Below are 12,429 nucleotides of genomic sequence, written 5' to 3'. Positions count from 1 at the left end.
GAAGAGAGTGCAGATAATGACTTCTTTTTTCTTTAATAGTTTGATTGAATACACTGAGCAACTGACTCATGTTGCATTAAACCTTTTTTTTTTTTTCTTGTCTGTGGTAGTGGGAGATTGTTGCTTTTTCTTCAAATATCATTAACATTAGCACCATTAAATCCATGCTTGCTGTCAAATTACTTGACATAATTTGTGAAGAAGAAACAGATTAAAAAAACATTAAAGTTAGAAAATCCTCATTTTCTACAGGCAGTCATGGCTGCACTCAGTGATTAAAACGTAAAGAAAATGGGTGTAGGTAACTGAGTTTTACCAGTTTGACTGAGTTTTATTTATGACCACATGTGGTCATAAATAAAAGTGACTAAATTGTTTTTGTAGCCTGATAGATGATGGGCTCAAAGAACTTTTGATGAAGGTCAAACAAAGTTTCTTCATGCTGCTTATTGCTATCACAGTGATTTTGGTCAGTATTTAAGCCACTGTCATCCAACCAGTTTGAACACTGAATTTCAAAAAAACTTATTTTGAAAAGTAGATTTCACATGAATGCTAAAATTGAATTCAGCAACAAAAGCCAGGTTCAATCTATTTTTCTTCTCAAATCAAATCAAATCAAGATTTATTTCTATAGCACATTTTAAAAACAACATCAGTGTTGTCGAAAGTGCTTCATAATCATCCAAAAAGAGAATGAAAGGTTAAGAACAAAGCATTAACAAGCAAAACAGATCAACAAATAACACAGTGACAAACATAAAAAGCAAGCCAGATTATAGCCAAACTTGTTTGAATTCACTCTTCTGAATAAAAACAATTGCATAACATATAAATACATAAAGCCACTTTTAGCTGTTCCCAGTTACAAGGGGATACCACAAAGGGTAGCTCTGCATGTCTGAACTGGCAGACTTTTATCCCTTCCTGACGTATTGCCAAAGGGGGATCTGTGTCTCTTGCTAGAATTGAACCAGTGTGATTTGATTAGATTAACTCTATTACAGAGTGATTCAGGTCTATATTCAGTGTAGCTAATTGTACTGAATGAACAGATTTTTCCATCAGTGGATTACTTTTTCTTTTTTCTTCCCTTGCATATTCCAGGACGACAATGACAGAATTTATTGTGAAAGAATGGTTCAGGGACCATAAAACATCATTTTCACTCAATCCTTGGCCACAATTGACTCCAGACTTCAACGGCATTGAGAATCTTTGAGATATGCTGCAGAAGACATTATGCAGCAGTCCAACTCTCTCATCATGAATACCAGATCTCGGGGTGGTGGTGGGGGGTAGGGTTAGAGTTAGACTGCAGACTGTGATGAGACCATTGACAATGCTGACTGGTTGAAAAGTTGGCTTGAAAAGGAATGTGAACACCAGCACGTTGACCACGTCAAAGACTCACTCGTAATGTACAGACGAGTAACCCAAACAGTGGTTTTAGTCTGCAGGTGGCATTATTTTAACACAGCTTCAGGCTTCTGCAAAGAAGTTCTTTATGTTGTATTTTCTCTCTTCTCAGTGGCAGAGGCTAAAATGAAGAACCAACTACAGCACAACCATGAATTAGAATACACTACTACATTTTTGACACTAACCCCTGCTGTTATTATTCATTATTGGGTTTTCATAATAAAAGGAAAGTAAAAAGTAAGTCGTTTTTCAGAAAAATACATTTTATAGAATAGAATAGAATAGAATTCAACTTTATTGTCATTGCACATGCACAGGTACAGTGCAACGAAATGCAGTTTGCATCCATCCAGAAGTGCTTTAGTGATATAGATATATTACAATATATATTAGCAATAATATAGATATATGAGTATATTACAGAAATGGGTCTATTATGGTATGTTATAATGTACACGGTATGAAGTATGTTGTGAATATTCTATAACTATAAGTATGTACAGGCTGTAGTGAGTACAAGCTATGTACAGGCTATGAACAGGATATAAATATGAAAAACTATACAGAATATGAAATAAATAACTTTATCTGACATATTAGTAACGACTGCCAGTAACTACAGAATACAGAAGTGTGATCAACAAAAAAAAACCTTTTAGAGGTATTCACAATGTCTTTGCAATTTACCTTCAGTGCACAGGCCTTTGTAGTGGCTGATGTTGATGTGAACAGGGACTCCAGCGATCCTCAATGCAAATTCTGTTCTCTGTGCGTCAGCCAGCTTAGGCCATCATAAAATAACTTGATGGATAAACAGTCAAATAAATAAATAAATAACAACACTAGAGCCCCCCAACCCCCTTTCCGATCTCACTGCTCTTATGCCTCTTCTCTGATGGATTTGTAAAATGATATAACGAATGAGACTTAAAGTGAGAAGGAAGGAGGGAGGCTGGGTAGGAGAAATGATGGCAGCGAGGAAGGAGACAGAGCATATGATTTATTAGACTCATAAAAATTCTGCCTTTGTTATTCCCTCTCATTTTTATATGTGAAGCTTATTAAAGAGCACACCTGCCAGAGTTCTCAGACAAACTTATGTGTGTGTATGCACACATTATGCATTCAGAATGATGTCAATGTGCATTTGTTCACACTCACTACCTGGATGCTTAACTCTGGCTTCTGTTTCTTAATCATCCCTGCCCATAGATGCCAACTCTTCCTCCCATCGTAACCCCGCCTCCCAAAGGGTGTTCAGGACACGCTACAAGATGGTGACCCATCTGGGCTCCAGTGCCATGCAGACCCGCTATTACAACCCAGCCCTTTCCTGGCGTGCCAAGAGGCTCCAGTCTGCCAGGTAATCCACGTTATCAGATACTTCCTCAGGTCTGGCTTTAATGTGATTCAATCTCTAATATCTTTCAGTGCAGAGTGAATCCCTGTCTTTTATGTTACAGTCATGTGTAGCATGAGTGGTAGGGGTCGAAAATTTATGGTGTTCATTTTTACACAGTAGATAACCCAGAGAATAAACCATTTACAATAGTGTGCTCCTCACATTAATTTATACCAGCAGGGAACACATCAAATCCAAGACGGATACAGAGAGAGAGAGGGAGCTGGGTGGTTGGGTGTTTTTATTTATTTATTTATTTTTTAATGTCATTGCAGCCCTCATCTCTCACTTTTTCTTTATCTTCATTCATCAATCTTTCATCTTTGTCTTAGTACTTCTGAGTTCACAGTGAATGCATGTTAATTGGACTCACTGGTTTTATCATTCATCTTTTTTTGTCCATCAAAATTGTCATTAAAAATGCAAACTGTTTCATTTCCAGAGTCACAAAGAGATCTCTTTATTGGTGTTTTCAAATAGATTCATTGTATACCACATTTGAAAAGTTGGAGCCAGAAAGCTATGTCAGTTAATCAGCTAGTCATTGCAGCACCCATATTTTAAGCCCTCTAACAAAGAGAATGGAGGTTGTTTTGTGTCTTTTTGATATGGTGCTAAGAGGAGGTCAAACTCCTCTTTATGTGATGTGATATCCAAGGTTTTGTCACTGAGAAAAATTCACTCTTGAATAATCTTTTCATAACCGAGACTTGTAAGCTTAGCTTAAACACTGAAATCCCTGAAAACATGGTTGTTCCAAGGTTTTCCACAATTATGTTGTTGCCTTGGTTCCCAGGGCGATGGTGGTTGGGTGAGGTTGTGTATTTTATTCTAAATGCGACTGGGATTTACAAAATTAACATGTTATGTTAAAGAACAAGTGAAACTAGCAGTTCAGAAAAAAATCAAGAAACATTTTCTCATAGACTTCTTCACAGTCAGACCTCGTTTTAAAATTAGTGGGTTCCCCCCTGCTGGCCAGTTTCAAGAATGCATGTTTAAGACGCCTAACACTAAGATCTAAAGAATAAAGAATGTGATATATTTTTTTTATGTGTGTAAGATTATGTCCTATGTTTTTTGTTTGCCAAGACTTGGAAGAACAGTTTAAATATAAACCATAATTCAATTCTCTGGTTTCCTAAGAGTTAGATTAGGGTTGGTTTGAAACCGAGATGACATATCTGCTTCATTTCTTTGTTGCAGTATATGAGATTAACTTGTTTTGTACACATAGAAAGAATAAAGGTTTGGCCCATGCAAAAAGTTTCAGTTTAACATAACAAAGTTTAGAAAGAATCAAGTTCAACTTTATGCCTCTGAATTACATAGTGTGTCACAGACCTTAGTGAACAGATTTCATGCTGCTCTGTAGTGCTAGAAAGGAGTTCGATATGTCTACAGCTGTCACTGTTGGTAAGTTCAACAGTGCTGTCTTTGTCATTTAGATTGTGCGATCTTGTAATTTGTTCGCGTAGCCACTTGTAATGAAATAATTTTGTGTATTTGTTTTGTGTGTTGATGATGAGCAGAGTTAATTTGTGCAATCCAGATTTGGTGAAACAGAAGACCCTGGACTGTGGCTGGACTCAGCGTCTGGTGACTTATTACTATTCATTTAGCTGCTGCAGTAAATATTGATTCATCAAGGGATTTTCAATTTGAGCCCCCTGACATCCTGTGAAATATCACCACATGTGTAGAAGTGAGGAAAGAGATAGGGAGGGAGGGGGACCCATCGGGTCCCCAGGGAGACTCGTACCCCCACCCCACCCTCATACCTGCTCCTTTTTTATGCTTTATCTATCTGTTTAACTCCAAAGACCACCACCACTTTTATCAATTTGAAGCTATTGAGTGCAGCATGAGCTCATATTCTTTGCTCTTAACTACTGAGTACTCCTCTTCATCTTTGGCCTATCAGACCCGTTGGTCTCGCTTCATACCTTCTCAACTCTTATCTCTGCCTGCCACAGCTGCATCTTAGAAAACATACCATACATACCGTACCTGACCGCTCAGTAGTCCAGAGGATCCCAATGTGTTCAGATAACCTGTAGAGAAAAGCCATTGATTAGATATTTAAAAGTGATGTGGTACCATTTAATTCATTTTTGACATTCTTGTTAAGACTTAATTCACTGATATGCATATATTAAAAAATATATATATATTTTTTTTGTTTTTTAAGAAAAAAATCTAAACACATTTTCCCCTAAAGTTCTGTCTGCATTCAACAAAAATGATTTCAAGGACTGAACATAAAGCTTGCCTAAATAGCATGCACTTGTAGGCGCATTTATCTGTGGTTTGGTAAAAGTCATTGAGAAACATTTCTTATCTTGTCCAACAAAAATAAAATAAAGGTGAACTTTGTGTATCATATATGTTGAGAGTCAAAGTGTCACTGAGTTCCAGGCCGAGATTTGTGAGCAATGTTTTGGTTGCCTTAATTAAAAGCACGGGGATGTCCTGGATACTATTATTGTTCCCACTGGCCTCTGTTCCAATCACCCATCCTAGCATTGACTTGTTTAAACTTTTGAAAATTGTTCTTGGTGACACATTTTAGAATGGGTACTAAGAGTGTTAAAGCTGAAACATGCACCTGCAACACTGAGAATATTCTGCTTCATGGGCATCTTGCATCCCCTAAGGATTTTTTGAGGCTGATGATGGTGCCTCTATTGAGAAGGGGGGGGGGGGGGGGGGGGGGTTGCTTAAGGAGTTTAATTTAACTAGTTTTACTTAGTTTTTGGTTTTAAAAAACAGTTTATCTGTAAATATGTGACTGGTAAAACTGATTTTATTTTTTTAAACTTGTCCTTCTCGTCCATTTAGTTGCACAGATGTCTTGCTCCCAGGCCCACAGGAAGTGAGGTTGCCTCTGCCCAACATACCGTTCTCTCTCCTAGTTTTAGCCATAACAGGCATGGTGTGTGATTTAGAGCTGGGTGACAGTTTGAAGGGGCGGGGGAATCGGCTGCAGTATTTCAGGCTCCACCACCAGAAAATAGATATAATCTCAACATTAACTCCATTAATAGTATCAGGAGTTGAATTAAGAAAGCTGTAAAGCATGCACTCTGGAGGATAAATTACAGCCCAACCCTCCTTTCATCTCCCTTGCTATTTTTCTCCCCGCGAACCACTCTTTAATTTTCTGTCCCCCTATGTTTGCTCTGTTGCTGTTCTTTCTTGTGTTTTATGTCTTTCTGTTTGATAAAATTTCATGTCAGTCTTGCAAATGCCTCCATCTTTCTCTTCTTTATTTCTGGCATAAATGTTAAGGCCCTCATGCATATACATACATACATACATACTTTTGTGTATATATATATATATATATATATATATATATATATATATGTATGTGTATGTGTGTGTGTGTGTGTGTGTGTGTATATATATATATATATATATATATATATATATATATATATATATATATATATATATATATATATATATATATGTATATATGTATATATATATATATATGTGTATATATATATATATATATATATGTGTATATATATATATATATATATATATATATATATATATATATATATGTGTATATATATATATATATATATATATATATATATGTATATGTATATGTATATATATATATATATATATATGTATATGTGTATATATATATATATATATATATATATATATATATGTGCACACACACATCTGGTCCGGCGCTCATCTCCTTTAGTGCTTCAGTATTGATCAGTACAGGATGTAAGAGACTGGGCAATAAAGTGAAGCAGCGCTCCCTCTTCTTCACTTCTCTCTTCTTTTCCTGCATTCACCACCCCATTCATTCCGCTTTATACCACAATTCATTCCTTTGCTCATTACTTATCACATTAGTCATCCACCTCCCACCATACAGTTGTGTGTTAAGATTCTCTTCTGCTGCTTTTTAATGCTGAGTTCTCAATAAATATGTTTTATTGTTACTTTCTACACTACAGTCAGTTCCCCTTACGTTGGATTTGAAAGGATCCTGATGCGTAACTCGGCTACTTTGGTTTCCTTTAAAAGTGTGAAGAAGCAATGCTCTCGGTTAGAATTAGCCAGACAACTGTTTTTGCTGTGCTCTGTTTCAAGGGTAACTGTTTCCCAATATGAGCTTACTAATGCTGGGGTTGCAGACAAATAAGACAAGGGCAGCATTATTCTGAGCAGTTGCGCGACCCTCCAAATTCTTCCTTGTCACTAAAACAAAAGTCGGATCATTCATCAACGGCACCGGTAGTGCTGAATCGCGCTCTCCTTTATCTGTGCATTGCATGGTCAGAGCACCGCACATACACACACCTGCATACACATATACAGAGTCAGACATACTGGATGGTCTCAAGAGAGTTTCTTTGTAGCCTTGCCCTGTCCTCTAGTTCTCTTGTTTTTTCACACCATATTTTTTACAGGTTTTTTTTGATGAGTTTAAGATCTTTTACTGTCTGTGACCTCCAATCTTTATTTTATGCTTTCTAGCACACTTAAAAGTGTAAAGATTACATAAACTGTGCTTCAGGGCTGAACAAATTTGTTAATTTGTAGAACTTCAATCTAAAAGTAAATTTAATTGTCCTATAAATTAATCAAGCAAAAACGCCTCCCCATTCTCTTTGAGCTCCTCTTATGTCTGTGTAATTTTAATTTGTTTGTGGTTTTGACTGTTATTGTTCTGCTAGTTATAAGATATTTAAAGAAAATTTTATTTTCAGTTGGTTTGAGAAATTGATAATCACATTTTTACGCATCCCGGAAAATGATATTTTGAGATTTTAGCAGTTCTGTGCAGAGAGAGAGATGAAAAAGAAATGTAAACTCAAACCACAGTTTGAAATCATTTTTACTAATCACAAAAAAAACTTGTTGGTATTGCAGGCAGGAAAAAAACTGCAAAGTACAGATTTTTATCTCTATCTAAGCTCTCCCACTAACAAAGGGGCGCTGCTGCTGACACATGGTGAAGTGAACAAAGACCGGCATGGATTATTTCATTGTCACAGTATCTGAGCCGCCTTGTAAGCTGTCATCGGATCTGTGAGCTGCATCAATTGGCTGTATAAGTGCATTGTACAGATGGCGATAGCTGCTAATTATTATGAAGGAAGGACCAATAGAAACAATTTCACTCACCAAAACTGAAGCATAACTTCTTTTTATCGCCTTACCATAGCAAGTCATATTATTTGTCAGAATATGTCATTAAAATGCTCCAAGAAGCACCAACAGCACAAACACAAATTACCAGAGGTGAGACCTAGCAGGCCCTGTGCTGGACCGGCAACATCCCCAGTGACAGCCCTGTGACAAAGCCTTGAGAGCCTCAAGTGGCCATTTAAAGAACTGCAGTTAAATGCTGGCTTCATTTTTTGTGTTCTCTGGAACTTACTATTATGTTATTTGTGTATAAACAAGCCATGTGTGAACCAGTGTGACTCATTATGTGCACTTCCGTGTGTGCATGCAGTTCAGAGCTGCTCTCATTTTGTCTAAGAAAAGACGTTCTTTTGAGATGTTTTGTCTTGGTGTTGCCAGACGGTTTACCATCCCAGTCTTCAGCTTTGAGAATGGACTACATTACCCCCAAGTGTCCTTAAAGATGAATTATAAAACCCACACAAGATTACGCTCATCAAAAATGAATCTGTTACATCACAGTGCTGCCTACTTAAAAGTAACTCATTAGTTAATATTTTCATCACAAGAAAATGGTATTGCTTTTTCAGAACTTCAGCACCAGCAACATTTTCCTCCTCCAATGTTGTAGATTAATTGAATCTTTTTAAATGGACTCCTGTGAAAAAACTATTCAAATTCAAAAAGCACTTTATTACAGTAGCAACTATTCTATATGCGTAGTAGGGCTGCCACGATTAGTCGACTAGTCACGATTACGTCGACTATCAAAATCGTCGACGACTGATTTAATAGTCGACGTGTCGTTTGAAGCTTTGTAAGATCGCAAAAGACGCAGGAATAATAGCAGGATTTAAGAGTGTAATAACGGACTGAAACAGAAGATGGCAGCACAGCATGTACAAGGATGCCAGCTGCCGTTAAACCCCGAAGAAGAAGAAGCAGCTGTGTCCCAGAATTCATAGCGCGGCCCAGCTTAGTTTCCAACAATGGCGGTAGCTAGTTAGTTTTAATATTACTCTTATTATTCTTTCTGGGTCACAAAATAAACGTTTAACATATTTTCAGGTGAGAATGTAGCTGTGTAAACCTCAAATATCGGCTCAGTTTATCAGGACACCACATATTTTCAAAAGCGCTCCGACGTTTTCGGAGACGTCTGTTACCCACTAGCTCGATAGCTAGCCGGGGGCTAGGTCACTAGCGCCGTGAGAACACCGGACTCCCGGCAAATTGTTTTCAAACCCACCGCCGTCTTTCGCGACTCAGGTTAAATATATATGAGTCACTTAGATAAATTAAAAATGTTGCTGTTTGGCTTTTTTTTTTTTTTTTTTTTTTTTTTTTTTAGTATTTTATTTGTTCCTGAGTAAATCGGTTTGGCTGAGATTAAAGTTATAGTTTTTACACAGCTGAATAAATGTCAAGCAGACAGCTGATCATCAGAAGCGTGAGATGCTGGAGAATATACTCCGGTGTCCTGTTATATTTTAGATAGCAAGGAGTTTATTAAACTTCACCGAAACAATCTGCAAATTTCATTAAAATTGAATAAACTATCATCTTGTCTTTATTTTTAGTTAGCACCTTAAAAGCTTAAAGCTGTAAGCTAATGATAGTTATATAAGAGCAGATGCTGCTGGTGCAATAAGCTGTAGTTTTACGTCCAGTGGATGATGATCTGATTAGTCGACTAATCGCATAAATAATCGGTGACTAGTCGACTATCAAAATAATCGTTTGTGGCAGCCCTAATGCGTAGCCTGACTGCTTTCATAGGAATTAAAAGAAAGAAGAAAAAAAAGAGGATAAATAGCAGCCATATGCTGTGTTATCAAAGGCGGCATGTGTGTTAAGTATCAGTAAATATGGCACCTTTATCTAAAAAGGAAAGAGTTTTTGTAGTTTTCTCATATAGAATATTCAGGTGTGTGTGTTAACACAATGACACAATATTCCCAGGAGTGGACATCCCAGTGTCTTCACCCCAACTTCAGACCAAGCAGTGCTGAAATAAATTGCAGAAAAACCCAGTATCTAAATCTCTGACTCAGTTAGCACGTTAAGAGTTAAAGTTCATAACTGTTTATAACAATTAGAACAAGACTGAATATGTATGGCTTGTTTGGAAGTGTTTCTAGAACACAACCTCTTCCTTCTAAAGACAACATGGAAGCAGGGCTTAGCTTTGCAGAGTTGCATCCATCTTCCTCCTCTCACCCCTACCCGAGCCTGGCTGAGTTCTGCCATAGGTCTCTTCCTGTTAAAAAGGAGTTTTTACTTCCCACTGTCCACAAGTGCTTGCTCAGTGGGAGTCATCTGATTGTTGGGGTTCCCTCTTTATTACAATTTATAGACATGACTGTTATTATAATGAACATAAGGATTGAACAAAGCTTGAACAGATCTTAGTTTGCAAGATTAGAGGTGTGTACATCAAACAGTTATAATTTTTGTGCCAAAGGGAAGAACTGCTCTGTGATGGGGACGGCACACATGAAAGTAGTCATGCACAGACATGTGAAATCACTGGGAGGATTGCTCTGACACTTAGACTTGTATGAACATATGAACACGGTGAGAGAACATCCTAACGTCACCCCTTGACTGCAGCCCTGTGTCAGGGTTAACTGCCGTCTGTGTTAACTGTTCATGTCATATCCCCATTAACCTCCATTGTGGCTCCCTAGGCCACCCAGTCCTTGTTTAAGCCTCCCTGGGTGGCAGTCAGTGCTCCAACATTAGCCTCCATTACAGCTCCCCTGGCTGCAGTTGCCCTGTGTAGGGCGTCCACTGATCTTGTATCAGTGAAACTGAGTGTCTGTGCTGCTGAGTTATGGCACACAGTCTAATAGAGCGTGCATGTGAACACAGCTGATGGCTGATATTATTTGCAGCAGTGCAGCAGCTCTGCACGTGTTAAGCATCCATGTCAGTTGTTTTGTGCGCGCCATGCGTTTGGGGTAACCCTCTCTCTCTTTTCTGTAATGGGAGGCATGAACTCTCGCTCTAAACCCATTTCCAGCCCATCTGAAATACGGCAGCAAATTACCTCCAGCGGCGCCCTGCACACTAGCCCAATCCGCCCCAAATAGAAGTGACAGGACAGCGCAATTTATCGCCATAACCCCTGCACCGCCCCACCACCACCCAGAAGCTCCACACACACTGTGGACTCGCACGTACAGATGCCGCACACATACACAGGCCAACCGAGGGACTCCTGAATCTTGAACCTGTGTGCAGAAGCCTGCGATTTTGTGTACTATACATACCATAGTAGGAATGTGTTGTAATTCTGTGTGTGTGTGTGTGTGTGTGTGTGATCTCTACACTCAAGTGTAGGGGCCAACCGTGCTGCTCTGGCCCCCTGCCCTGCCTATTATCTCATTGATTTCCTTCTCTCCTCTTTTCAATTCTCTCCATTTCCACACTACCGTCCTTTCCATTAGAGGAGCAATTTAACAGAGTGCTGTGACATGAGAGAGAGAGAGAGAGAGAGAGAGAGAGAGAGAGAGAGAGCGCGAGAGAGAGGGGGGACTACAGGATGGGAAACATAAAGTGAAGAGAGGGGTTATACTGAGAGAGCTGGGGAGAAAGGATGGGTAAAAGAAAGAGGGTGAGCGGAAAGTCTTCTAGCAGATGGTTTTCGCTCAAAGCAATGCATGAATGAAAATTTTACAGTGTATTAACTGGGCTGAGTGGATAATTCCAAGTAGCAATAAACCAGAATTGGGAGTAATTTGATTTCCTCAAATGTTTCCTTATACCATCTATTCTTCTTTTATTTGAATCCCTCTTTCTCTAAGGAGTTTCCTTCAGAGCCGTCTTCGAGCTCCCCACGACAGACACCCGTCATCCACCCAGCAGTGGAGAGGAAGCAGCATGTGTTGGATTCGTGGGTCCTTATACCGTGTGTCAGCCAATAAGCTGTCCCGCACCGTAGCAGCGAACATGTCCATCAATCGAACAGGTATATGTGTTGTGTGTTCAACAACTTCTGAAGTTCAAAGAGGACTAACAATTCACACAACCACCGTGGAAATTTATAATGTGCCTGAATGAGCCTGCCTCAGTGTTTTCCTCTCACAAGCAGATGTCAAATACATTTTCCTAATTAAAATATATTTAAAAGAGACTTAATTTCCACCATTGTAATCTGAGTATAACAAGGGCACAAATGTGACCGCTTGCTTCACATTGTATTTAAATTACCAAAAAATGGCTGGGCCAGTATTAGGCACTATGTTCACATTTTCCCCTCAGTTCTTCCTATGCTGAATGACACTGTTGTCTTTTTTTTGATTGGTTGCCACTTGCAAAGAAGGTTATAAGGTTATAACAGGAGGTGGGTAAAGCTACTGTTGTTTTGAGAGTGGTCCTCTCCTCAGCCACTTCTCCTACAGAGACATGGAGGCACGCCCACCCAACCCAAG

At 38.6% G+C, this 12,429-nt stretch overlaps 1 protein-coding gene across 1 annotated transcript in view; it reads left to right on the top strand.

Annotated features, from left to right (window-relative positions):
• The window catches only part of zc3h3 (zinc finger CCCH-type containing 3), an 82,029-nt gene that overhangs the window by 46,470 nt on the left and 23,130 nt on the right, over positions 1-12,429 (top strand). Inside the window, exons 4-5 of the mRNA XM_004572330.3 lie at positions 2,635-2,785; positions 11,803-11,966. Coding sequence (XP_004572387.3) covers positions 2,635-2,785; positions 11,803-11,966 — 315 coding nt within the window. The remainder of the gene's footprint in view (positions 1-2,634; positions 2,786-11,802; positions 11,967-12,429) is intronic.

The sequence above is a fragment of the Maylandia zebra genome, linkage group LG17 (assembly GCF_041146795.1).
Source record: "Maylandia zebra isolate NMK-2024a linkage group LG17, Mzebra_GT3a, whole genome shotgun sequence".
NCBI classification, from domain to species: Eukaryota; Metazoa; Chordata; class Actinopteri; order Cichliformes; family Cichlidae; genus Maylandia; species Maylandia zebra.
This window is presented reverse-complemented; position numbering and strand designations above follow the sequence as displayed.